Source organism: Neodiprion fabricii, chromosome 6 (assembly GCF_021155785.1).
Source record: "Neodiprion fabricii isolate iyNeoFabr1 chromosome 6, iyNeoFabr1.1, whole genome shotgun sequence".
NCBI lineage: Eukaryota > Metazoa > Arthropoda > Insecta > Hymenoptera > Diprionidae > Neodiprion > Neodiprion fabricii.
In genome coordinates, this window is record NC_060244.1 from 2,735,617 (window position 1) to 2,761,982 (window position 26,366).

Consider the following 26,366-nt stretch of genomic DNA (forward strand, 5'->3'; position numbering starts at 1 on the left):
TAAAAAAATGGAGAGCAATTAAGAGCTAATTGGGAGCATACATTTTTTTTTAAATTCGAAGGTCGCAGGCCGACTTCACACAAGTCTATTTTAGCCCCAGGCCCACTTACCTGCCGAGTAAAATTCACGAAAATTTGCCCCGGGTAACCGTCTTTAAATTCATCCGGCAACGACGGGGTTCAGGTCTATGGTTGCGTCACCGAAATAAGGCTGTTCTCGCCAAATCAAGGAACTTCCAAAATGGTCGCACCAGTCGCGTCAATCGAGTAAACTTTCATGTGCGTACATGCACGGAACGTGCGCGTGTCGATCGTGTGCATTTTAGCGTAATGTCGCAATTCAAGTTAGGCTATTGGTGATTTAGCATTAATTGACGAAATCTGTATTAAACACCTGCGAGACTCGGGAATAGTTTGTAAGTTAGTGAAAGTTTAGGTGTCTATTTTCAATAAAGAGTACCAAAAAATTTCATCATGGCGATGCGCAACTTGTTTTATATACCCCTGTTGATTTTGTTCTGATCATCTTGTCGGTCGTTTAATTTTATTGATAAACGCAATGGAGCAACAAGCTAGCGAAATTCTCGTCACAGACGCAATATCTGCCCCTATGGTCCTTATCAAAGGGGAACCAGTAGAACAAAACGCGAACGGTCAAGAGCTTCAACCTGTCGTGGCCCAGCCGACTTATAATGAGGAATATGTCGAGCCAAGGATTGAATGTACTACTGAAACTCATGAGAGTGAATTCCGAACGTTGTTATCAAAGTGTATATTTTGCGCAAAGACATTCACTCCAGCTGACAATTCGAAACTATTAGAATGTCTCCACGCTGCATGTGCAGCCTGCGTTACCAGCAAACCCAATGAGCACAGTTTGGCTGACGTAGAAGTCGTCCGTGAGTATTTTGGTTGCATAGGATACTGTGTAGCAAATCCAAGAATAATCAGATTTTCGTAAGAATAATGTTATTTAGTATGCAGGTTTGCCACAATTTGCAGGCAACTTGCATTAACTCTTTGTACTCAGATATCTAAAATTGTGAATGTCAAGATCAGTAACTACAGCCTGTTGAATATCGTGCTGAGCGTTTATAATTTGAGCATCTTTCTTTTTCACTAGCAAGTGTATCACTTGGATAGCAAACCTAACAAATCTGGAATTGAACTTGCCTTAGATATTGAAAGACTGTGATCAGACAGAAATTTTTTTTTGAGAAGTCTATGAGCATGATTACATCGAGTGTAGATATTTTTATAATGAAGCTGAAGCTAGCACCCAGAGTTAGCAGCCAAACCTGTTGAACGTTTCGGAAATAGAAAAATGCAGTTCAGATTTATAATCATAATTTTGTAGAAGAATTAGAGATTCAATGTATTTCAGAAAATTTTGATATTCGGACTTCACTACCTTATTCGAATGAACATTAGAACGATTGGCTGCTAACTCTGGCTACTAACTTCATCCTTGTATGTTTATAAAGAAGCCCTCAATTATATGCAATTTTTACATTCCAGTTGAAAGCAACGTTATCGTTTGCCAAATCTGCAATGTCGCCTGTAGAATGGAAAACCTGATAGAAAATAGATTTTTCTTAAAATTAATGGATGAAGAAAATGGCTGCTTGGTTGAAGATCTGCCTGAAAATGTTAAGGAAAGTGGTGAAGAAGAGAAAAAGTGTACGAGTTGTCGTGATAATGCAACAGCCACTAGTTGGTGTGTAGACTGCGAAGAGTTTATCTGTGAAAATTGTGTTTTGGTGAGAAGTATTCTTTATTGTCATATTACTATAGAAAAACTGAACATTCATTTCACATCATTTTTCATATATTAAGTTATTGTCAAGCTGTACAGAGCCTGCTAACAATTGATGTACCCTTTTTAAATAATTTACACAATATGATTTTTCCAATGATTGCTGGTGTTGTCAGTCAGAGTATCAACCAGATTTAATCTGATGAATGTACTTATTTAGCGGTCATGTATGTATTGCGATTGAGTAAATGTTGCAATCCACTGCTAACATTTTTCAAGTTACAAATAGAGTCACTCTGTATCCATTCTTAAATTTCATGGAATGATGAATTAAAATGTTACTATTGATATTCTGTGCATACCTTCAGCTTGCATTTGATTATTAATGCATGTATATAATTTTTCAAAGGCTCATCAAAGATTGAAGATAACAAAGGATCATACAATAAAACCGAAAGGGGAACTTACAAATGATGAAGAATGTACAAAGAAAGGAGGCAAAAAAATACCTGGATATTTATTTTGCACAGTCCACTCACACGAACAGTTGTCTCTATTTTGTCAGACTTGCGATAGGCTTACATGCAGAGATTGCCAACTTAGCGACCATCGTGATCACAAATATAAATTCATACATGAAATAGCAGCTGAAACTCGCACGACTGTATCGACATTGCTGAAAGAAGTTAGGTACGCTATACTAAATGAGCAATCGCTGCATATTTTGTATTACCAATTTAATCATATAGCGTAACGTTTTTGCTACCAGTAATTAATAAGAAAATACCATTCTTATAGTTACAAAAGAGTTCTGCTGAAAAGTGCTATGAAAGTAATTGAAGATCGGCAAACTCTGATAATTGAGAAAAAAAAAAACTTGGTACAAGATATTACCCACATGGTTGTACAGTAAGTTTGTATTATATTTTGTGGCTGCATATCACACTGAAACTAGCAGGTAATATTCAGCAGATGATACGTCTGAAAGGTTTTCAGAGAGTGAGCAAACGATAAAATATCAAGGAATATATTCGAATGAGTTCCTTGAATAATCCTGACAAATTTTATCGTTTGGTCATCCTCTGGAACATATCCGCCTGTATTACCTGCTAGTTTCGGCATCATTGGTTGCATTTGCGAATAAATGTATTTCTTATCTTATGTCTTCATATTTATAGACTGACAAATGCAATTAACACAAGAGGCAAACAATTGGTGATGCGTCTGAACGAGGTGTGCGATCAGAAACAAAACACTTTGAATGAAAAGAAAGTTGCCCTGGATCAGCTCTCCAAACTAACGGATCATTGCATTCAATTTGTTAATCATGCTCTTGACAAGGGGTCAGACATGGCACTACTCTACAGTAAAAGGTACTTATTTTTTCTATTTGACCAACTTAACTGAATAATAATATTAAGAATGATAATATGCTTAAATCATTGCACTTTTTGACGGTTTTTATAGGTCCGTAATAAACCATTTACAAAGAATAAAGAGCCGGCGAGCCGATATTCCGAATCCCGAGATACCAGTGAGAATTCATTTGTCTTTGGATAAAGTTCCAGATTTAATTAAAGGTTTGTTGAGACAGATTATTAACTACTTTGTTGGTTTTGACACTTGAGAGAATTTTATTGCAATTAAAATTTTTTCTCATTACAGTAGTTTCGTCAATCGGGGCTATAGTTGTCGATGGCAGAGTGTACCCATCGATTTCGCCCACTACCGGGCCAAGCCTTTTATCCAATCAATTTAGTGAGCCGAATGCAGAGCAAAAATCTCAACAATCTAACAACTCAGGACCTTTGGAGCTATCTGCTGTTCCTGTGCATATACCTTCCCCGACCCAACACACCAATATTCTTCAAAATCCCTTCCAGCAAATGCCTCATCCTTTAACACAGCAGCAACCACTGCAAAATTACTCACAGCATTATCCCCCACACAATCTGCCCCCGCGATCATCACCGCAAACACAATTGCCACTGCCTCGGCAACCTTATGGATTAAGTCCCAATATACGGTTGCAGCAACCGCTGCTCATATCGCAACGTCCAGGTAGCTGTCATCAGCAAGTAACTTCATCGACGCATCCACATCAACAGATGCATTTGGATCAGCTGGGTCAAAATCCCAGCCTTCGAGGACTTCTTGCCCACAATCCTCCGCCCTATAGAGCTTCCAGTAACGTAAATTATCGTTTGCCCCCAAGTTACCGCTATCCTTCAAACAATCCTCACCGTCCACTCCCACCTCACACAATGTATGCACAAACAAACACAGCTTTGGGATCTGGCGTTCGAATGCAACAATGTAGCCCAACTTCTCCTTCAGCACAACATTTTAACTACCCTGTTCATCAGCAACCTGCTGCTCGTTGGCACATACCTCAAAATTTGAATCCCCGTCATCAATCTTATCCTACCAGACATTCCACACCACCTGTATCAGTCGCTGCAAATGATACATATAAAATAACTCTGAAAAATCAATCTGCCAATAATCAAAAATTTAATCTCAACACAAATACGAGTTCAGAGACTTTACCGCAGTCACAAAATTCCTCTGTTGGTCAAGCGGTAAGCTCCTCTGTTCCAAAAACTCCCAGCCCTGTACCTGCGCATGCAAAAACTGACGAAACCGAAAAAAGTTTGGACAAGTTTTGTCAAGAATCTGTCAATGATTTAATGCTTACCATTGCTAAACTTGACAGTAACGGAATAGTCGTAATCCCAGAGGCTCAAAGAGGGCAGTTAGATTCCACTCAAGTTGACAGTTCTACTGACGAAGGCATACATTCTCTTGCCGATAATGCTTCAGGTAATATATATATTGCACAGTAGTTATAACATTTATTCTCACCGCTCTGTAAACGTATCATATTTCTCGTTTGTATTTTACAAATAATACGACACTAAGTCAACAATTTCTGAATTGTATTACTTTGTAATACTTGAAAATCAATAACTTAAGATTTCTCATGTGATAGATAATTCCAAAAATTCTACGGCTTGCATGACTAAAGACGATCCCAATGAAGATTGGTGCGCTGTCTGTATGGATGGAGGAGACGCTGTTTTGTGCTGTGACAAATGTCCCAAGGTTTTTCATCTTTATTGTCATATACCGAGCCTAAAAATGTTCCCTGAGTAAGTATATAAAGTCAGTAAAGCATCTATTACGAGCTAAGTATGCTCCTGAATTCTAGCAACAAGCAATATGATACTTTGCATAATAATGATCAGAAATGTTCTTTTCAACTTAATTTATTATTTTTATAAATTTTTCTTGCAGTGAAAGTGAAACGTGGCAATGTATGCTGTGCACTAATGTGCTAGATTGTTCGGAAGATCCGCCAGGAGAGAAAAGACCGTCTAGTATGAGTGCTCGTGATTTGAGGGTAGCGCAACGCATTGTATTGGAGCTTTATTGCCAATATGAGCATAGTTTACCCTTCAGAGAAGTTGTTTCATCAGAGGTATGTCATTCTATTTATTGGTTATTAATTTTTGTTTTCCTTTTGCCTTTACTTTATCTGTGCACAAACTTCTAATGAAAATCAAATGTACATACATTTTGTTTATGAAACTGAAACATGCGACTTATGTGGATATGTTGTCAGATTGTGGAGTACCATCGTATAATTAAGAAACCGATGGCTCTGGATGTTATTCGGAACAAACTAAAACCTGATCATCCAAATCATTATACCAACCTACGCCAAGTTATGTCAGACATCAGATTAATGTTCAAGAATGCGTTTACTTACAATCCGGTCAGTTGACGATTCAGTGAAATGTTTTTAGACAATATGCATCATGTCTTAATTCCTGAAGGATTTAAATTATTGAATTGATTAGGTGGAATCGCAAGTTTATCAGGAAGCTCGAAATTTGGAGGAATTCTTTGAGAAATTATTGCTGAAGTGGGCACCAATATATGCTTATGACGATCCATTCCTAACAGCTGAAGGTGAAGAAGAGGAGGAAGTATTTCCTCCAAATAGAAAATACCGTCGTATAATAAGTGATTGAATGAAAGGTATTTATTACAATTTTTATTTACAAAAGCCTGGTTATAAAAGTATTTTCAATGTGAACATCAATGCATCCACAAATTGGAAGAAGTTAAAAGCATTATAACCATCTATCAATTTTATGTACTGAATTTTAACTTTGTACATTAAAAAATTTGAGGGGTAAGCACAAGGGTGAGATATTTAATAGCACAATCATTTGATTTACTCATTAGACATTATTGTGAGGCAACTCTCTATTGACAGAATCGTATTCAAAGCATACTTTCCTATTATTTACGTTATTTTCAATACACATTCATTGGTGTAACCAAAAGCGGAGTTGAGTCAAAAACTATTTGAATTCAGTTATTTATGTCATTTTTACGTTTATCTTTTCAGTGCACATCTAGTGTACAATATATTATGCATGTATATTTTTATGCATAACTAGGTCAGTACTCCCAAACTTGTAAAATATATACCGATAGCCATTCGATTTACCTGTCAAAGTTACAAATTAATTACCCTTGAGAACATGTATTTACAAATGACAAATACGTGAATTGTTTACAATATTTATGTTTTTACGTTACTATTTTTACCCTTTCACACAATATATCCATGTTGAAAAAAATTATCGTTGCACAAGTGGAAAAGATTTAATGTATTTTTGTGACGTAGTAATTATAATGATATATTTTGTTTTATCGGAATTGTAGGGTAATTCGTTTAATATATGTGAAATGTTGATGCACAGTTTATTGTTTATATGTAAACTGTACAAAGATATCAAACAAATCTTATATACCTAATATAGAATAATCATAATTAATGAAAAATTTTTAAAAGTGCCGGAAGTTATGAAAAAGCGTAAATCGCACTCATATCCAATCGCAGTTTTTAATACTATTTGTAAATAAATAATTATAGGATCAAATATTGTACTTCATACAATTTTTATCAGCTAATGAATTGCATTGAAACGTAATTCAAGCTTATGTAACTGTTTAGAATTTACGTTTCATATTACATTGTAAGATATGTATCGAAAATTGCAGCAAAATGTTGAGAGCAATAGTACCTATTGCTACTAACTATCTATTAAAATGTACATACAAACGCTTTTGCTGTACACAAGACCGTTTGTTAAACATGGATTTGCAAAAGAATATATGTACGTTACATTTTTTGTTCAGATATCAAATCCGAAAATATACCAGGTGGTTATTCTACTGAAGTATATCTAATAACAATCCTCTACCTCCACTTTAAAAATCATAAAAGTGACAAATTAACATTAGTTACACAAATTTTATTAGCTGTGCAAGATATATTGAGAGAAATATATTAAGAGATATTGTGACGTATAAATACCTATAGTTTATTTTGCATGCATATCATCATTTTGTTTATAGTTCATTCACCAGAATTCAATTCAATTTGTTGATTCAAAAAAGACCTATACTTCCCACGTACCTATTTATTCATTTACCAGTACTCGCAATTTAAAATTAAACCAATTAGTGCTGATATAACTAGTGGAAGAATTGAAGTGGTAACTATGCCATAGTGATGGCATTAAGGTCTTTTTTGAATTTAAATTATTGAATTACAAAACTAATGCGTAGTGCATAGTGATGTGTGGAAGTTGGGGAGTGGCGGGGAAAGGACTGGAAAAGACCAACTCCCAAACATCACTATGTATGATTCACCATAAATCAATCTCTACTTTCTACAAACACAACATTATATTTCTCAGTCGACTGCATATAATATTTATAAAATTTTCAACTAGTAGTTCATTGTGATTTTCGCATAAATTATCCAATAATCCAACTACATGGAATACCCTGTTTAACAAAGTATTCTATAAAGAATACTGTAGCTGCCCCGATAGCTCCGAATAACAGTAAAAACAATGCCGGTATAAATTCTTCAACTGGAATTGGAACAGGTTTCAACTTGTAGCTTGCAGGACAGCGTGACTGTCTGTACCGCCATACATGTGTTATCCTCTCTCCTATTCCATGTTCAATAATTTGACGCAGTCTGTAAAGGACGTTTACAGTTCGGGTTATTGAACCAATAAATTTTTGTCATTTTTATCTCATGTTTTCGAGGATGCACACCATAGGATATTTAACACAGGCCCATGTAGAAGCAATAGCTCGAGACAAAAGGAAGTAGACCAAGTTACCTAAATGCAGTGGGTACTCGAAAACACAGGGCATATGCCATGTATCAAAAGTATTTCTGTTAAATATGATCGAATGTACAGACCCATAGGTGACCATTTTTTTGAACGGGGAATGTTTACTAGTAACAGTGCCAAGATGCGGAGTAGAAAGTAATGTAATTTCAACTAGATCACAAATTTCATCTTCAGTAAATTCATCCTAGAAATAATTATTAGATAAAATCAAATTAGATAGTAGATAATTATTCATTACATTCATATATGCATATGTTGTTATATGTTATGATATATTGAGCTGGTCTCTTGCCGTTATAAATTTATACGCAGAATCAACATCCGTGTGATAAGCAAAATTGCCCTTTTGCACTCTACGGAGCCCTTCGGTTACATTGAAGTAGGCGGCATATTTTCGACCTTTTCCAGGTGCAACTTTGCGCCTATAAAGTTCCAGGGCAATCGGATCTGTTGTAGTCTGCCAAAAAATAGTTGCACCGTTATCGTTCCATGGATAGTATGCAAGCGAATGAGAATTCCCTTACCGCAAAATGGTTGCGAGTGTAGGCGATGTCTTCAAGCCCTACAGGCATATCACTATCCAATAGATCTTGCAGTGTTTTAATGTATCGTGGCGGTTCTGCCAATAGAGAACCAACAATACTTGCTGAATAATACTGGTAGAGTAAGAGAGTCCACAAAAATAGTGAGAGGAATACCAAACGCCCAGAGTAAAGCTGAGGACCGTCCGATAAACCTAGATTATCAAGTCAGACTTATCCCATCTCATCTCCAACAACTTTGATGAATAAACTGGACATAAGCAGTATATTGGTCAACTGCAGTAAATTTATTTTTACCCTGTTGGCATGCAGCAGCCAATGTAATCAAAGCTGTTTCAGATCCTGTATGCGAGTATAGAGTGTTAAGCGGTGGGTGATCTCGAAAATGGATTTCAACTCTTGCTGTGAGCCAGAGTAGAATCCAAATTAGTACAGCCATGATAATAGTGAAATACCAGACCTCCTTCTTAAATGGTTTTAAAAATCCATTGTGAACTGTACGCTTTTTTGGATGGCGAAATATGAAACAGCCTCTGTAAGGAATAGAAATTATATTAAGGGGCGATAAATGTTTAATTATGAGGTCATATTGCCAGGTTGAACAACTTTGCCATGTATGTTTGTACTGTAAACTCCGACACTTTGAGACGTTCATTGTTGAACATTATCGGACTTCCTCCAATGTCAGCAATTCCGGCAATCAGATCTCCTACCATACCATTATACGATCCGTTTATCAAGTAGCCCCAGCTATTCGTTAGTTTCAAGTGAATTCTATTTATGTGGAAAAACAACGTATTTTTATTTGTTGTGCATGTAAAAAACGAGCGACTGTTACGTCAAGATCTTTGTGTGAATCTTGTCGAGAATTCAAACAGTTGAAAATACTTGCGTGAAATTGTAATAATCTTGTAAATTTCGGATCAGTGCGTAGTTATAGCGATGCATTGTGTCAAGGTGTCGATTAATTGGATTTGTCATGTAAGTTGTGAGATCTGGAGTTGGCTCATGTAGAAGCTAAGAACAAAAAAATTTTCTGATCAGCTAGGCATCCTATGAACAAGTAATGCTAACAGAGGAAGAGAAAAATGCGGAGATACTGGAAATATTTTTTTTCTAAATTATTCATTGTACGAACAACAAGTGACACATTAATACTGAGACCCTCCAAGTTCGCACGCCGTTGATACTTGTACTGAGTAAGTTTAATGTCCAGACCACTGTACTGATTCCATTTTCCCATGTATGTTACATTTAATATTCCGCCGTGTCTGTAACTTGGGTTGTAGACATCATACAAGATGTAATCCAATCCACTTTTTACAGCTACTGACATTTCCGTATCTATGGTCAGTGGCAGGTCATGGAGCATTTTGATAGGAGGTGTATCTAGTTTGGTTACCAATAACCAGTGATAACTTTGATTATATGGAAGTTGCTGCTTTGAAAACTGAAAAGTATTGATTAATTAGTATCCAGAGGTATGAAAGTGCATTTCAAGTATAAATACATGTATAATATAGGTTGAAAAAGATTTGTAACTCAAGCTCACTTCTGACAGAACAGAGTCGCTGTATCGGCAGTCCAAGTTGAGGATTATACCAAGAGTGTAATAATTAACAGTTAACAATCTTCTCATGTCCAAAGCATCGGATGGTATGGGAATGTACGTAAGTTTCAGCTTAGATTCCGTGGAGTGGTGATAAAAATTTACCTGCTCTGTTGACCAATGCAACCAAGGTAAAATTAGTGATAATGTAATCGTTCTTTCCCTAACTAAAACAATCCATCTGAATTTTCATAATAAAATTTGAGACAAGTGTCCACAAGGAATTTTATTTTGACTATAATAACAGATACCAATATTGACATCTGTTTCATACGTAGGAATCCTATAGAAAATGAATTAACATTCCATACACGTTTCTCAAACTTGAAATTATGGGAATGAACATGAATTTTTAAAATAAGGTTTCAAATGGTTTGGTTCAGAACAGTTTGACATTCTCTCAGGCAATTTGCTTATAGTGTTATAATCTAATTATGAAGATTCATTTCGTGAACAAATTCTATTCAGAATAACTCGACGAAAAAGTAATACTCATTAGTCCTACCATGGTTATCCCAACAAGCGAAAACTGTGACCTGACGTATGAATTTTCTTTGGAAAAAGTCAATTGTGAGCTTTTGAATTTCATAATTGTTGGCGTGTACACGAACCAAGATAGCAATGAAAAAAAATAGATATAAAGAGCTCATTTGGCAAGTATTAAATTTAGATCTCTACTGGCAACTATTTAACGAATCTTCACTCTACAAATGACTTTCTGAATCTAACTTCTTAAATGTCAAACAACCGCCGTTTCATGTCATACTCAAAGGACGTTTCCTCATTCATTATGAAATAAGTATTAAAGCTCGTTCCATTTCCTTGTCACTATACATCTTTTACAATTCGATAATTTCGTGTGTAGATGTACATAGCGAACGCATCATTTCATTCTAGAACATAGCATAATTGAGGAGTTAACATATGTCAACAAGGAGCGGAACTCTTCAAATATTCGTGCATTCTATCATCTTGTAAAATATGGGGTTCTCTGGGCTGCAATTTTTCCTGCCGAAGAAATATCCTGCCTACTCAATAATTCATCGATACCCTCAGCGGATGTAATGAGCACCTTGCTCACCGCGGACCACGAGCTTCCAGCTGGTATGATGATCAGGTCGTGTTTATTGATGAAAATCTCCGGGCAAATAATATCAGTAGAATACTCAATTCTCGACGCTCATTGGGGTGCAAAGTCAAAAAACAACATTTTATGTATATTGAGAAATGTTATTCAATACTTCGATTATTCGCCTTATCACAGGCAACCCAATTGGCTTTTCTGTATGTTGAGTTGCTTTCGTATCGTATGATCATCACCATCCCTGCCAGTTTTTCCAATCGTACGATCAGGATCTTATTGGTACAGTAATTTTACCTCCTGTACGGACATACGGTTCAGTTGCTTGATCGTAACCGCGATTCAGCCTCCGATATTGCAAAAGAATCAGGTACAGAAGTATGAAGGAACTGTCCCAGTAATTCATATTTCGGGTTATATGTTTTTAATTATTTATTCGAAAATAAATAAATAAATGTTTTCTACAAATCTCTACAAATTGCGTCGTGTAAGTAAATAATTCATCATTTTTATCGTTAGTTTCATGGAGACTAGCTAGTCTCCATGATTAGCTTCAAATATTCTTGAACGCAAAAATATAAATAATTTGATTAAAACCTGTCTGGCCTTTGAGAAATGAAGCAAAATCGTGATAATTATACGACCGTAGAAAAAAAAGAACAAAAATGTACTTCCGTTGACTGAAAATATATATCGTGAAATCTTTGTACAGTTCTGAAATTTTAAAGTAAAGTCCATCTTCACTTTCAGTACGACCATTTGCTACCAGAGGGCTGGCAACGCTGATCCCTGATGCTGCTCAATGCTGCTGCTCAGTTTTATTTTCGACTCGTGCCTGCGGTGTGCGTCTGCTTGTGCCGCTCCGCGTGGTTTGTCAACTTAACCTCAAACTTCTACTTGAATTTAGAAAGTGTGATACGTAAGGTTTTGATTTTACAATATAACTTGATTTTGTGAAAAACCTGTATAAGTATGGTGCGAAAAAAGATAGATAACAGGATTCGCATCTTAATCGAGAATGGAGTCAAGTTGGGTCACAGAACAATGTTCGTTGTTGTCGGTGATAAAGCGCGTGATCAGGTAAGCACTGTCACTAGGTAACAGAATTTAAACTCTAACAATAGTCAAGTTTTTACCAACAATTGACGTTTTAATACAACTCAGTGTCACTAATATAAACTTCCTGGATTCATCGAAATTGATTAGGTGGTCATACTACATCATATGCTGTCAAAGTCGGTGATCAAAGCACGACCGTCTGTGCTGTGGTGCTATAAAAAAGAACTGGGTTTCAGCAGCCACCGTAAGAAGCGTATGAAGTCATTACAACAAAAGATAAAATCTGGGAAGCTGAACGTCAATGAGGATGATCCTTTTGAATTATTTGTCGTTTCAACTGACATCCGCTACTGCTACTATTCCGAAACACATAAGATTTTGGGCAACACATTTGGCATGTGTGTTCTCCAGGTAAGTCTGATTATCATCATGAGTAAATTACTGCTCTTGCTCTAAGTGGATCTTGATCTTATTGAAAATAGCTCTATGTATTTTTTTATACTTAATATAAGTGACTTCAATGCATTTTCAGGACTTTGAAGCACTAACTCCAAATCTGTTGGCTCGTACGATTGAAACTGTGGAGGGAGGTGGAATAATTGTTTTACTCCTACAATCTCTGAACTCTTTGAAACAGTTATATACAATGACTATGGATGTTCATCAACGTTTTCGCACCGAGGCTCATCAGGTGAAATTAAAAAATTACTCTGATATTCATTCTCACAACTAGCAATATCTTTTATAATTATCGTAAAACATATTTCAGGATGTGGTGTGCAGGTTTAACGAGAGATTTCTACTTTCTCTTGCATCTTGCAACCGTTGTCTTGTTGTAGATGATCAGCTGAGGGTGCTTCCGATATCCTCGCAAAATTTGAAAATTGAAACAGTAGAAACCACCAGAGAATCTGAAGAGCAAAGTGAACTAGACATATTGAAAGATAGCCTTCGTGACACTCAGCCTGTCTCTGCACTTGTTAATTGCTGTAAGACTGTTGACCAGGTGAATATCGTGTGACTATAATATCTACAAGTTTTCACTGGAGTTGGTAACGAATCTTGCTCTAATAATTTTTCTATCAAATCATCGGCAAAATACTTGGTAAAACTCAGCAATTTTTTTTTTTCAATCCATAGTTGCTACTCATTCACGTTAGGAACAAAATAACATCAAATTTTTTTGTAGGCTAAGGCATTGCTCACATTTATTGAAACAATATCTGAAAAAACACTTCGATCTACTGTTTCTCTAACCGCTGCCAGAGGACGTGGAAAGTCCGCAACAATGGGTCTTGCTGTTGCTGCAGCTGTAGCATTTGGCTACTCTAACATATATGTTTCTAGTCCGAGCCCAGAGAATTTGAATACATTCTTTGATTTTGTTTTTAAAGGCAAGTATCCATTACCCCCGTGAATAAATAGTTATCAGTTGACTGATCATTGAACAGTAAACTTTTACATGTACTAGTGTATATTTACAGGATTTGACGCTTTGGCATATCAGGAACATTTAGATTATGGACTTGTACAGTCAACTAATCCAGAATTCAATAAAGCAACTGTTCGGGTAAACATTTTCAGAGACCATCGACAAACCATTCAGGTATGGTAACTTTGTCTGAAATTACTTAATATAGGATAATTCATAGCACATATCCACCTTGACGATATCAATTGATGATTGCAGTATATTTATCCAACCGATGTACAGAAACTAAGTCAAGCAGAGTTGCTTGTAATTGATGAAGCAGCAGCGATACCGTTGCCTTATGTCAAGGCCATGCTAGGGCCTTACTTGGTATTTCTTGCTTCCACAATAAATGGGTAAATTGGATAATCTAACTTATAAATTCTTTCACTTAACTCAAGAAGCTAGTAAATTACATAATATACACATTGACAGGTACGAAGGTACTGGACGATCTTTATCCTTGAAACTGTTGCAACAATTGAGAAGCCAAACGTCGGGATCAAATAAACATGACAAGAGTTTCCAGTCTAGTAAAGATACTCAGACAGTTGGAAGACAGTTGCATGAACTTACACTTGAAGAATCTATCAGATACAAGTCTGGTGATTCTGTTGAGCAGTGGCTCACTGAACTACTTTGTCTTGATGCAATGACGCAAGCTCCTATTCTTTCTGGCTGTCCACCTCCTGATACTTGTCAATTGTATTACATCAACAGGTAATCCCTATTTTATCTCTGGATTTTCATTTAATAATGCAGAATATAAGCATTAAAAATTTTACATTGAATTATGAACATATTTCGACCTTCAGGGACACTTTATTCTGCTACCACAAAGCTTCGGAAATGTTTTTGCAAAGGTTGGTTGCATTGTACGTCGCTTCACATTATAAAGTAAGTATATGGCTATGTGATATATTTTGTCATATTGCATGAATCGCTGGTATTATATGTATATCTATATATGTATATCGTGATTATTACACCATTTTACAAACGCATAACAACCCCTCACAGAATAGCCCAAATGACCTGCAAATGATGTCGGATGCTCCAGCACACCATTTGTTCTGCTTGTTGGGACCTGTTGACCCAAACAAAAAAGCATTGCCTGAAATATTAGTAGTAATTCAGGTTTGTATCCATTGTCTTATTTAGTATACATGATACCTGTACACAATGTCTGACAACAATCTTTTCCTGCAGTTATGCTTAGAAGGTCAAGTCAGCAAATCTACGGTTGCAGATGGTCTTGGAAGAGGACGGAGAGCTGCTGGTGATCTTATTCCGTGGACTATTGCTCAGCAGTATCAAGATCAGGACTTTCCTACACTTGCAGGAGCGCGAATTGTCAGAATTGCAACACACCCTGATTATCAAGCGGTAAGATGATTATACATTTCTTCTTTTTCTTTTCAGAAATAGTAACAAGATAATTTATTTCCTGTTGCAGATGGGATATGGCACCCGAGCATTGCAACTTTTGAAACAATATTATGAAATGAAAATACCGAACATTGATGAAAAGGTCGAAGAACCAATTACAGAAATCTCACACGTCCAGGTTGATGAAGTATCTTTACTCAAAGAAACTGTTGGTACGTTTTTCCACAATCAATACCTACATAGTCATATACTTGTTAATTGATTAATTAATATTTCGTAGAACCTCGCAACTCGTTACCACCTTTGCTGCTGAAATTGAGCGAGAGACGCCCTGAGCCTCTGGATTACATCGGCGTATCATTTGGCCTCACTGAACCACTTCTCAAATTCTGGAAGAGAGCCAATTTTGTTCCCGTTTACTTACGGTATGCATTCATTCAAATAGTGAACATGCTCAAGGATTTTGGTTACTAATTCTTGTTTACTTATAATTTAGGCAAACAACAAACGACTTGACTGGAGAGCATTCTTGTATTTTGTTGTGCAAACTGGGAAGTGATCAGGAAGAAACCAGTAATTGGATAGAGGCATATTCTAAGGATTTCCGTCGTCGATTTATATCACTTCTCTCATTCTCGTTCAGCTCATTCTCTCCATCTCTTGCACTTAGTGTTCTCATAAATAAGGCTATTCCAGTTTCTCAAATTAGTGAGTATTTGCTCATCTTTGAATGAACGTTGAACGTTCGAACTGTATCCTCAAGTATTTTCATTTGATAATCTAATGTTTTGCTTCAGCCCTAGAAAAAGATACATTGGACATGTATTTCACAACATACGACGTGAAGCGCCTAGAAATGTACAGTAATAATATGGCTGATTATCATCTAGTCATGGATTTGTTACCATCTCTAGCCAGACTCTATTTTCTCCACTTGATGGGTGACGTTCATTTCTCACCAGTTCAGTCTGTAAGCATTGCCGTGTTATATACTTGCATCTGTTATCTAAATTATTTAAAACAGATAGTTTTATACGACTTGTTGATCTTTAATTTCAGGCAATTCTACTTGGATTAGGCTTGCAGCATAAAACCGTTGACAAATTGGTAGAAGAGCTGGGCCTTCCTTCGTCTCAGCTATTGGGTTTGTTCAACCGTGTCATTCGGAGATCGGTGCAGTACTTGAACAGTGTGGTGGAAAACTTTATTGAAAATAAAATGATGAATAAAATAACAACTAATACTGGAGTAAATATGAACCCTATGGGTGGAAAAAGTATGCACGATGAACTGGAGGATGCAGCTAAGGTTTGGATTTTATGTTATTAATTCCATGGTACTTAGTACATGGTTTTACAATTCTTTTGCTACTCCCGTCTTCCACTACAGATTCTCTAATGATTCTAGATATTTCATAACAGCGGTACACGAATTTTTTTTTGCAGGAACTGAAAGTTAAACAAAAAGCTGAACTAGACAGGTTGAAAAGAGAGAATCTAAGTCAGTATGCTATAAAAGGTTCAGAAACGGATTGGGAAAGTGCTCTTTCTGGGAAAAGTAGTCGTGCAAGTCTCATTTCTGTTAAAACTGCAGACAAAAGAATAGTTGACGATGATTCCAAGGATTTTGCAAAAAGCGGGCAGAAGAAAAAGAAGAAACGCTTCTCTAAGTAATACTTCTCGAATTATAAGAAATTACAGATGTGCAGTGCATGTATATTGATGAACATAAAGACACTCCCTCAACCTTTTTCAAATTCTTTATTGCGCCAATACGTATTAACAATATCATAACATAGATAGCAGAATGTAACTATTCAAAATAATTATTATCAACAATGTACTTTATACATTGGCAAATCAAGTTTCTTTCATGTTGTATTGATCGGGACAAAAGCTTGTTGAGTAATCGATTTTTGTTTGTGTTCAATATCCCTTGTGCAGTGTGATTTTTGTTTTGATGAAACCTTTGATTGTTACGTTCATTTTTATATTTGTTATTGTTTTGCCTTGTCTTTTCAAAATGTTCGAACCTATGTCTGCTGTCATTATTTCTCGTTGTAGATTTATCATTAATGTGACAGTCATCATCTGGGTTTGTTAAGGCTGGAACGCTTACAGGAATGTTAGTATCAACTTTTATTTTTTTAAAAGGAACTTCCTCAGGTCCATCATCTGTGGAAGCAAAATAGCTACTATAAGAACAATGGCAAGGTAACATTAGATAAAAGATTTTTAAAATATCGTGAAAATTCTAGAGTTATCTAATAAGATAAAATATAAACATTACAGCATACTGTATTACGTAAACTTACCTTCGTCAGAATCTGTGCCATAATCTGCTACCAGACTCAACGAAAAATTTTTATTTGCCTCGAGGTTCATGGTTAGATCCACTTCATCACCACCAGAAATGTGCCCTGTACTTCTTATGTCCACTTCATTGTCTGAATCCTCAATCAGAGAATACTCTTCATCACTCGTCGATTGCCGTAAGTTTACTTAAACATCAAGATTTACAGTATGTTCATAATTCAGTGTATGATTTTCTAAAATTGAAATTATACGCATTTTCCTTGAAAACTTTAATATCTTCATCAAAACTATGACTTACAAGTGCCTGGAAACATTTGCAAGCCTCTATAAAGCTGCGATTCCATAGCCTTTGCAGGTACAGGTAAGGCACGTGGTCGTCTACGAGTTTTGCGTCTTGTAACTTTCTTTGTTTCATTCTTATGAATTCTATTGATTTCTGTTATTGATTTCTTCTCTCTAATTACTTCATACCGCTTTTGTTTCTCCAACGCTTCAGCTGCTAGATGTTTTATGTTTGCTTTTGTTGGGTATCGCCTGAAATCATAATTATGTTTATGAAATTTGATAGTATCAAGGTTAAGAGATTATGTATCATTCAATATTTGAACAATAAATATTCAATGTAGCTACCGTTTGCGTTCTGCTATCCAGTTTTGGATATCTTCTGGTGTAGATAGATTCTTCATTCTATGATAAAGGCCTGTAGTGTGTTGCATGCTGATGTGTTTTTCAACGAGCTTTGGATGCGCTGAAAAGACACAATCGTCTATTCCACAAACTCGATGTTCCCCCATGTGCCGAGCAAGGGATTCCTCTGATGGGAACTCCCTGTCACATACCTCACAGTAATACTCGTGTTCTTCTTCAGAGCTCTGATAATTTTCATCTCTTTCATCATAAGCAGATGTGTCAGCTGAGTAGAGGGTTGCCTAAAATTCATAACTTGAAAAAATTATTCTCATTTAGTAAATCCTTAGGCGAATTAAAGTGCACTTGGAGTATAGTACTGACAGAATCCCCCGAAATGTGAAATTGCCTTAGAGTAAACAGGCTCAAGTAACTTCTCTTTGATGTAATGGCAGATGACTCAGTTATAAAAAAATGAAAAGATCTAGCAGTTCTGTAATCGCACTATATTTCAGTAAGTATTTCTAAGAGCTTCAGAGGTACAAATATCTACATGAACTTTAAGTGATTCGAAAAGCATACCTAATTTATTTTTTTTTATTTACACAGGACTGTATTCATTGCTTCAAAGTAAAAATTTGTGTTCTTTATTTGAGCTCAGATAATTGTCTACAGTATGTATTAACTGTAACAATATGCTTACCATTGAATGAGTCATTTAATTCTTTTATCTGGTAGGCTCATATTATTTGTTTCTGAATGATGCAAAACTTCATAAAATAAGTTACGTATAATGCTTAGAGGAGCAATACCAATAAGTTGAGCGGTCAGTATACAGTAGTTACAATAGAAATTCAATATTTTACCAGCAATCAAATACTGCGATTAAAAAGAGAATTACAAAAATAACAAAGTGTTTGTCGCACTTTTAAAGAATCTTTTTTTTTTTATTGTACCAAAAAGTACTTTATCTTCAGCACAGCGAAGGTTATTATTCTTGCAAAGATTAGACATGCATAACTGATTCTTACTGTTGTATTAATAATGTTGAACACAGTATGTTTTGCAAGAAACTTAAAATACGATTATATTAGTGGATTATTATATCAGATCAGGTAAATTTACAATACGTGTTGTTCAAAAAACTATGGTATCTTTTGAAACCTCAGAATATTATAAGCAAAAGATTGGCTACCCAATATTATACTGTGGTAAATTATATATTTGGTATTTCAGAAACAGAATGCTCCTACTTGGGCAATGTGTGTGTAAAAATTATCCAAGTTTTATAGTAGTGTCTACATACAATGTTGATTGTCATTAAAGTAAATTGTTTCATTTAACAACAATAAGTGTACTACTTGTTAGATGTGCCGAAGAGAAACTTCTTGTGCAGCACTTTCAATTTGTGGATAATACAGAGTCAAAAGGAACAACATGATTACAAGTTATAGAAATATTTATTCTTACATTATGTTTTTTTAATACAAATTTCCTTTCGCTATTTATCATTTGCTTGAATAATATTGGGCCAGTACAAACAGTGAATTCGAAACACTTTCCAACTGCAATTGATAAATTAAATACTACATTCAAATAAAAGCTACATGAAATAAATTTACATACATTACAGTGCTAAAAGCTATCTAAATGAAATAACTGCAGGCAATTCATTTAATCTAGAGTAATACCCAAAAATCTAAATAATTAAATCACAAAAACAGAATCCCCTCAGAAATTAATTTTACTATGTAATATCAATAAATATAGCTTGGAGCACTGTATACTGGCCGCAGAGCAATTTAGGAGCATATTAATTCAAAAGAAAAATTGTCTAAAGGCCAGTGTAACTTTGATCGTTACATATATAGGTATCTTAGTAAAGTCTTATGCATTTCCTTTAAGCAAGAGGTGTAAGAAAAACGTAAACAGGGTTTTAACCAATACACTAGATGCTAATCAAATATTAGGAACAAAAAACGTCATTCAAGTCTTAAGTTGGATTTGAGAAGGTAGTTTGCCTATACCTCTTTTTAGATTGGTATGTGCTATGTGTGCTCTTGTGCATCAATAATTTTCACATAATAAACAAAACGAACTATAATAGTAGTTTCTATAGTAAAGTAAATTTTTCGAGCTTTCAGAAATAGTTCGTTACTTCATTGAGACAATGAATATTGAATACTAAAAATATAAGTTTGACAATGGATTAACTTATTAATGGTTAGAAGAAAGAGGAGTAGCCTAAAGCTTAGGACTGAGCCTTTTCGCTGGAAGGCTGCGTCTCCTCCGCTAGCTTCATTTGCTCTGTTTGCTCAGTTGAATCGACAGTTATCTGAACACCCTTGGATTCAATTGAATTCTTATCACTTGTTTTTTGACCACCCTGTAACCAAAGTAATCTGTAAACTGTTGCGCTCTATTTATCTGTCCGAAAATTTCTTTAAACATCATAACACAATTGAAAAGTTAATGGCCATATCTGTGGCAAATTTCCCATTAAGATTTCTGACTCCTGCAGGTGTTCCAAATTTGCTCAGTTTCTATTCGGAGCACTCTGTGTACGATAATCAGTATGTAAAAGCGTCTTAAAATTCAATGCGAAGTTAACCCATGCTGAATTAAAATATTCTAGAAACTTATTATCAATGAATACCTGTTCCGGATTCTTGGCCAAATATTCCGTTTTAGCGTCGCGAATCATTCTTGTAACTTTATTCCGCAAATCTTTAAACTCTTCCCATTCCATTGCGTCTTTGTTTTTTTTAGCTTTGGCGTATAGCTTATTTTTCTTTTGTATTTCGCTACGAATCTCATCAGTCATCCATGGCTTCTTTAATTCTAATTCCTATGTACCGCAGATAGAAGAAGATCGATAAATATACAAATAAATGAATATATAGGTGAAAATTTTGGTTCAGCAGAAGTTATACAGACGGTCTTGATAGGTAACTAACAAATGATAACTGGTAAGAAGAACCTATTAACCTTTTAGAGGGCCGGCATTTTCCCTTTGAAACTGAAATTTTTTAGAAGTATGATTTATGTAAATAAATATTTAACACGTTCGATGGAGTTCCCGAGTTATCTGCCAAATGCTAGAGGAGCCAGGCTGGCCCTCTAAAGGTTACTTTGATATATGTATGTCTGACATGATGATAATTAATCGTCTTCTTTCTTTCCATGTCTCTCACCAGACAATAGACAGCATGACTGCTTCGTATCTCACAGATGTGATATAGTTTTGGATAGCAATGAAATACATTTCAAAAAAACATTAGCATCTGTAATCGCAGGCCAAATTTTAGCTAATCGCGCATACAAACTAGAGCCATGCATTAGTGTCCATGTCACGTTTAGACATGGAAAGAGCCACAGATGCATGCGAATAACCACTTGGATGAATAATTAAGATGATAGAGAAACTGCGGTAAAACTAACAAGCAATGGACAACTTATAGCAAGTGGTTCACAATAAAGGCCAAACTTCATACTTATGCCTGTTTTGATTGGCTTTTGTAATGTGCAAAATTGATAAGAAATTAGTTGATGAATTATTCAGAATATTCTGTCTCAGCACATGACATTGCTCGACAATTTGTCCTCAATGCATACGAATCAGTGCTGTATGATAATTAAGTAAAAGACATCAATCGAATACCCAGACTTTATATGAAGTAACATTTACCTCAAGTTTGCTGACTTTTTTCGAATTATTCATTCCTTTACCCTTCATGTTAATTCCGCACAGCGGTAGACGGGCACGCATGTGCGGTAAACCTTGGGATGGCAGCATGCCTCGAGAAGTGGGTCTCATGGGAGGTGGACCACAGGGTCCCATTCCCCTGGGACCCATCATTGGCCCCATCATCATCGGTGGCATGCCGCGTATCCTGGGGCCAAACATTGGCATGCCGGGACCAGGTAATGGCATACGTTGCCTCATGGGGCCGAACATCGGATGCGGCGGCATTCTGAGCGGCATACCAGGAGGCGGTAGACGGCCACCGAACCGTGGAGGAGGCATGGGACGCATCCCGACCGGAGGCATTCGAGGGCCGAGCATTGGCCCCCTATTTAATGGGCTCATAACGTTCAAAAACGATCCGGAATTACGCGGTAACTGATTCTGAGGTAGACGTTACCCTCCGTCAGTGCAATGTTTATCGCGTGGGAAAGCTATAGGTTAAAACACGATAAATTTACACGTGCGAGATTGCAATAGAAGGCAGGTTTTTTTATTGTTTTTACTCTGTGTCCCCTTATTCGCGTTCACTATACACGTGCTCGAATCTTTAATACATCAAGTTCACGAAGTTGCCTACAACCGTTGATCAAATCAAACTGAATCGCAAAAATTCGATTCTCAAAGGTACTGGACTCACGCGATGGCCATTCAAGGATGTACAAATTACTGGAGATTGGTGAATAAATGATCGCCCTGCTGGCGATGTCGACAGTTTGGCGCTAGCTTCGCATCGCGAAACACAGGGACGTCGTAGCAGTTGTCTTGATCGGTTGACTTTTAAGACAACTTGTAGAGATATCTTAACAAAGTTATCTTGAGGTATAATTAACACTGATAATTAATCGTGTCGGTGAATTTTCTGAAGAGAGACATCTTAAAAGGCAAGTTTTAAAAATTGGTGTTCACTAGGATATCGTTAACGGAACATTCTGCGTTAGTTTCAACTTTCGGCGCCTGCCTAAAGCGAATGGGCAAACTGAACCATTGGGTAACCACTCTGTACTAGAGTCTCTGCTTCAAAGGGAGCCAGCCGTATAACGGTCGCGTGCAGTGTGTGACAATAATTGTGTGGTAAGTTATCGATATTTCAAAGAATAGCGAATAAATATGCATTCCGCAATGCCAGCATTATAGAGAAATATTTTTCACGGACGGGACGGAGTTTCTAACTCTATGACTACTGTCTAATTCATGTTCCATGTCGATGTTGCTGGCAGTTTTTGGAGTTTTTTCTTGTCGCACCATTATTCACGTATCTCTGAATTTGTTCAATAACTTATTTTCAACAAATGGTTGAAACTATAACGAAACCTAATAAATCTTCTAATTCAACTGTTCTTGCTGTCAACTTCGGCGACTAATAGTTTAGAAGAGTGAGAGAAACACATCTTACCCGTATTAATCTAACTTAACCCAACTTAACCTATCCGTCAAAATATCGCGTCATACGGTTTTAGTTTACGTACTGGTGTAGGTATAGCAATCATATGTGAACTCGGCAAGAGAATTACAGCTATGTTTCAATCAAATCGTACTTTGTGGGGCCTCAAATTATAAGCTGAAAATTTTTCGATAATATCTACATGAAAGTCATTCGTAACAATCAAATTGCTATTGTGTTAAATGTACGAATTGTAATTCGCTTTCTCTGTTAAGTTTTTGTTATATATGTGTTATAGATGTCGATAACTTTTCAACAAATTATGTTGGATGCTGAAAAGCTAGTGGGACGTATTTCGGATCAAGAAAATAATACGGATAATTTAATATCAGATATACAATCAGTATGCAGCCAAATCGACAGTATGAAACAAGTTAGTAAATTACAATTTAAAACTTAACGGTGAAGATAGTACACTTTTACATTTACTTATGAAGCACATTCTTTTTACTGTAATATCTTTTTTTCGACATTTAGTATCAAGAGGAAGTTGAAATCCTTAACTCGGAAGCACACCATAGACCTCACTTACAATTGATTGCTGGAATTCAACAAGAGAATAAGTATCTGCGTGAAATTCAAGCAGAGAATAAAGAATTAAAAAATGCTTTAGAGGATCATCAGAATGCTCTTGAATTAATAATGTCAAAATACAGAGAACAGACTTCGTCTTTGATTCGCCGTTGCAAGGTGGATTTTACATCTTTCCACAATTCAAAGTATACTCAGGTAAGTTTGATATAAAAGAAAAAACTCACTGATGGATCTGCATTGGTTAATAAACAATGCAATTTCCATATAATATTATTTAAATATCTGACGTTGTTCCAACAGTTAATCACCAGCCAAGCGGAAAAGATCAACGAGATGGCGGCAGTGATGAAAACTGCAGCTGCGATCGATGAAGAGAATGATATAAGAGGGAAGGAAATTTATTCTCGGCTTAAGGAAGAGAATACTGTTTTGCGAGAAATACTCGATATAGCTAATAAGTATGGTTCTCTGGATAAAGATCCAACGATGGACGATAAAACTGTTCAGACAGAGCCAGCATAAGAAAAGTATGAGATAGCATTCTAAATGTGTTCTGAATAATATCACTTGCATTGGTTATCTATGATAAACGGCAAATTTCAAAGATGATTGCGCAATGTGTATGTAATTTATGTGATAGCTTGAAACTTTAACACAATGGAGATATAACGAATCAAGGACACAGGTCACTTCTGAGCTAATTTGGATGTCGGTGGCAGGGAAGACCAAGTGCAGTGGTATGCGTGCATAGATGTACCAGCCATGCTAAGAGGGTTACGGCCAACTGTCAATCGATTGCTGGAAAATACTTTGTAGCTGCATGGTAAAACGTAGTTCAGGTACCGTTTACACCCGGAAAAATATTCATTTCAGTTACGTCTGTGAATTGGCAATGTCACTGGTTTGGATAGCTTTGTTCAACTTCCTTATACAATTTGAAAGCTAGTATTTTTGAATTAGACTGTGAGAAAGTTGAAGTATGTAATTTTATTTTGAAAACGTGAGATCCTTGCTTTTTTCTTCCCTTGACGATTGATCGGAGAAAGGTTATCCGTGCAGTAAGAACAGGCCCGCTGAAGTGAATCACTACTGGATTTCAAATTCTTTGCCATCCCACGTCTGCTTTTAGCATCGTATATTATTATCTGGTTGCCAAAATAAATTCATGCATCATTCTAATTACGCACACAAGTTTAATGGTTAACGTCCTCGTGTTGAACATAATTTGGTATAACTCAACTAGTCAACGTTATTGTACACATGTCAGTTATATTTAACCATAAGTTTATCGTATGTTCAGCTATCATCCGTTATTATTTGAATCTCTTTTTAACCTGTCAAATATCGATATAATTATAAATTAACAAATACCAGGCACTGTCCCTATTTCGAAGGTAAAAATTTCAACACAACATTAAAACAATATAGGTATGTAATAATTAATTTTAGATGAAAACACTTCGTACTTATGATCGTAAACAAGGTAACAAAATATTTATACATTATTAAACAACTTTTGAAATTAAAATATTTAATGTATTACGCTACTGCAAATGCGATGCATTCGTGTATTGCGGGTTACGTCCCTTTAGGCGGAATTACACAAGTTGATTCAAATTTTTCACTATTCTAAAAGTGGATTTGATTTTCGTATCCAGTCTACATGGCTTTCACTCCTAAAAGGGATGATTACGAATATGAAAAAAGCTATGTCGAAATATTTTAATGATCAGCTATATTTCTGAAAACTGATTAATCTCATTCGGCGTTTAACGGACTACAAATTAGAACGCGCATTGCGTCAGAATAGAGATCAGGGCGGGTGACAACTGTTATGTAATAATTGTTGTGCCATATGGAAGTAACAAATGCATATTCCATAAAATGTGCAATTCGTGTATTGTGCATAATTTTTAATCAATCAATTTTCTATTTTTCGACCCATGATGACCGTATACGCATTCCTTTAGTGTTAACTATGGAAATAACAAATAAAATTCCGGAAAAAAATTTCACCACAATTCACGATCTTTGATATTCGCATGTCTCAGCAGCAGAAGCGGTATATGAAGTTAAATATTCTATATCTAACGTATGTACGCGTTGAGCAGAATTTTGAAAAAGTTCGAACTCATTTCTGGTAGCGCGGCGCTTTAAAATAGCTTCCGATAAAATAGAATTGTATGCCTCTGGTGCGTTACTCCGGCATAACGGAGGCTTTGCAATCAAATTATATGTCGAGCAGAAATATCGCAACCCAAAATCGTCAGAGTGCTTGAACACCGACGGTGAGATTGCTGGAAAAATCTTTGTTCAATATTAGTTATAATTAGCGATTTATAATGTCAGAATTAGGTTTAATCAAATAAACGGAAAACGAGAAAACGCACAAATGACCGCTGTGCCTCGAAAAATGGCTGCATGCACATAAAAAGTCTGTACATATCATATGTGTAATACTTACAGTGCTTACACCTTCGCTGCATTTACATGTATACAGGTATTTTACGCGTAACCGTATAATCGCCATGTTTTCAATAAGATAGAACTCATAGAGCGGCA

At 36.0% G+C, this 26,366-nt stretch overlaps 5 protein-coding genes across 13 annotated transcripts; 3 read left to right on the plus strand and 2 right to left on the minus strand.

The window, feature by feature from the left end:
* The first annotated feature begins 95 nt into the window (after nucleotides 1–95).
* Nucleotides 96–7,008, plus strand: LOC124184454 (E3 ubiquitin-protein ligase TRIM33). Its single transcript, XM_046574151.1, has 11 exons — nucleotides 96–898; nucleotides 1,518–1,759; nucleotides 2,165–2,445; nucleotides 2,554–2,664; nucleotides 2,934–3,128; nucleotides 3,223–3,335; nucleotides 3,421–4,578; nucleotides 4,748–4,907; nucleotides 5,053–5,236; nucleotides 5,381–5,533; nucleotides 5,619–7,008. The coding sequence occupies exons 1-11, from the start codon at nucleotides 559–561 to the stop codon at nucleotides 5,790–5,792; spliced, it is 3,111 nt and encodes a 1,036-aa protein (XP_046430107.1). The 5' UTR covers nucleotides 96–558; the 3' UTR covers nucleotides 5,793–7,008.
* On the minus strand, nucleotides 6,632–10,860 carry LOC124184458 (ionotropic receptor 75a-like). 3 transcript variants are annotated; one of them, XM_046574159.1, is made up of 10 exons: nucleotides 10,645–10,860; nucleotides 10,083–10,249; nucleotides 9,669–9,980; nucleotides 9,423–9,547; nucleotides 9,137–9,304; nucleotides 8,828–9,063; nucleotides 8,513–8,724; nucleotides 8,281–8,445; nucleotides 8,057–8,172; nucleotides 6,632–7,825 (listed from the first exon to the last, which is right to left on the minus strand). In XM_046574159.1, the coding sequence occupies exons 1-10, from the start codon at nucleotides 10,787–10,789 to the stop codon at nucleotides 7,597–7,599; spliced, it is 1,875 nt and encodes a 624-aa protein (XP_046430115.1). In that variant the 5' UTR covers nucleotides 10,790–10,860; the 3' UTR covers nucleotides 6,632–7,596. The 3 variants fall into 3 exon arrangements, with proteins under 3 accessions (XP_046430115.1, XP_046430116.1, XP_046430117.1); XM_046574160.1 differs by having other exon boundaries at nucleotides 10,632–10,704; XM_046574161.1 differs by lacking the exons at nucleotides 6,632–7,825; nucleotides 8,057–8,172 and having other exon boundaries at nucleotides 8,303–8,724.
* On the plus strand, nucleotides 10,108–20,045 carry LOC124184455 (RNA cytidine acetyltransferase). Of its 4 annotated transcripts, none has more exons than XM_046574153.1 (19): nucleotides 10,108–10,200; nucleotides 11,037–11,243; nucleotides 11,971–12,300; nucleotides 12,427–12,690; nucleotides 12,812–12,970; nucleotides 13,049–13,285; nucleotides 13,469–13,673; nucleotides 13,764–13,885; nucleotides 13,970–14,106; nucleotides 14,186–14,470; nucleotides 14,566–14,647; nucleotides 14,771–14,887; nucleotides 14,960–15,136; nucleotides 15,207–15,351; nucleotides 15,420–15,564; nucleotides 15,636–15,847; nucleotides 15,937–16,109; nucleotides 16,199–16,447; nucleotides 16,585–20,045. In XM_046574153.1, the coding sequence occupies exons 3-19, from the start codon at nucleotides 12,193–12,195 to the stop codon at nucleotides 16,810–16,812; spliced, it is 3,045 nt and encodes a 1,014-aa protein (XP_046430109.1). In that variant the 5' UTR covers nucleotides 10,108–10,200; nucleotides 11,037–11,243; nucleotides 11,971–12,192; the 3' UTR covers nucleotides 16,813–20,045. The 4 variants fall into 4 exon arrangements, with proteins under 4 accessions (XP_046430109.1, XP_046430110.1, XP_046430108.1 ...); XM_046574154.1 differs by having other exon boundaries at nucleotides 10,126–10,196; XM_046574152.1 differs by having other exon boundaries at nucleotides 10,133–10,270.
* LOC124184460 (nuclear fragile X mental retardation-interacting protein 1-like) lies at nucleotides 16,883–23,026 on the minus strand. Its single transcript, XM_046574162.1, has 6 exons — nucleotides 21,770–23,026; nucleotides 20,738–20,929; nucleotides 18,085–18,383; nucleotides 17,753–17,988; nucleotides 17,454–17,639; nucleotides 16,883–17,313 (listed from the first exon to the last, which is right to left on the minus strand). Exons 1-6 carry the CDS (start codon nucleotides 22,169–22,171, stop codon nucleotides 16,952–16,954), a joined length of 1,677 nt encoding a protein of 558 aa, XP_046430118.1. The 5' UTR covers nucleotides 22,172–23,026; the 3' UTR covers nucleotides 16,883–16,951.
* On the plus strand, nucleotides 22,854–26,366 carry LOC124184470 (FGFR1 oncogene partner 2 homolog). 4 transcript variants are annotated; one of them, XM_046574182.1, is made up of 5 exons: nucleotides 22,854–22,900; nucleotides 23,509–23,643; nucleotides 23,748–23,999; nucleotides 24,105–24,331; nucleotides 24,445–26,366. In XM_046574182.1, exons 2-4 carry the CDS (start codon nucleotides 23,509–23,511, stop codon nucleotides 24,324–24,326), a joined length of 609 nt encoding a protein of 202 aa, XP_046430138.1. In that variant the 5' UTR covers nucleotides 22,854–22,900; the 3' UTR covers nucleotides 24,327–24,331; nucleotides 24,445–26,366. The 4 variants fall into 4 exon arrangements, with proteins under 4 accessions (XP_046430138.1, XP_046430137.1, XP_046430139.1 ...); XM_046574181.1 differs by lacking the exon at nucleotides 22,854–22,900 and adding an exon at nucleotides 23,053–23,202; XM_046574183.1 differs by lacking the exon at nucleotides 22,854–22,900 and adding an exon at nucleotides 23,070–23,299.

Bases quoted from the DNA above. Each gene is read 5' to 3' on its own strand.
- LOC124184460 (XM_046574162.1), bottom strand. From the start codon at position 22,171: ATGAGCCCATTAAATAGGGGGCCAATGCTCGGCCCTCGAATGCCTCCG. The intron at 18,384-20,737 runs GTATTCATTGAT...TATGAATTTTAG, and splicing joins TGGCCAAGAATCCGGAACAG to GCAACCCTCTACTCAGCTGA. The intron at 17,314-17,453 runs GTAAGTTTACGT...TTGCTTCCACAG, and splicing joins TGGCACAGATTCTGACGAAG to ATGATGGACCTGAGGAAGTT.
- LOC124184470 (XM_046574182.1), top strand. From the start codon at position 23,509: ATGTCGATAACTTTTCAACAAATTATGTTGGATGCTGAAAAGCTAGTG. The intron at 23,644-23,747 runs GTTAGTAAATTA...TTCGACATTTAG, and splicing joins AAATCGACAGTATGAAACAA to TATCAAGAGGAAGTTGAAAT. The intron at 24,000-24,104 runs GTAAGTTTGATA...TTGTTCCAACAG, and splicing joins ACAATTCAAAGTATACTCAG to TTAATCACCAGCCAAGCGGA.
- LOC124184454 (XM_046574151.1), top strand. From the start codon at position 559: ATGGAGCAACAAGCTAGCGAAATTCTCGTCACAGACGCAATATCTGCC. The intron at 3,336-3,420 runs GTTTGTTGAGAC...TTCTCATTACAG, and splicing joins AGTTCCAGATTTAATTAAAG to TAGTTTCGTCAATCGGGGCT. The intron at 4,579-4,747 runs GTAATATATATA...CTCATGTGATAG, and splicing joins TCTTGCCGATAATGCTTCAG to ATAATTCCAAAAATTCTACG.
- LOC124184455 (XM_046574153.1), top strand. From the start codon at position 12,193: ATGGTGCGAAAAAAGATAGATAACAGGATTCGCATCTTAATCGAGAAT. The intron at 14,648-14,770 runs GTAAGTATATGG...AACCCCTCACAG, and splicing joins ACGTCGCTTCACATTATAAA to AATAGCCCAAATGACCTGCA. The intron at 16,448-16,584 runs GTTTGGATTTTA...TTTTTTTTGCAG, and splicing joins AACTGGAGGATGCAGCTAAG to GAACTGAAAGTTAAACAAAA.
- LOC124184458 (XM_046574159.1), bottom strand. From the start codon at position 10,789: ATGAGCTCTTTATATCTATTTTTTTTCATTGCTATCTTGGTTCGTGTA. The intron at 10,250-10,644 runs GTAGGACTAATG...ATTGGTCAACAG, and splicing joins CGCTTGTTGGGATAACCATG to AGCAGGTAAATTTTTATCAC. The intron at 8,173-8,280 runs GCAAGAGACCAG...AATTATTTCTAG, and splicing joins CTGCGTATAAATTTATAACG to GATGAATTTACTGAAGATGA.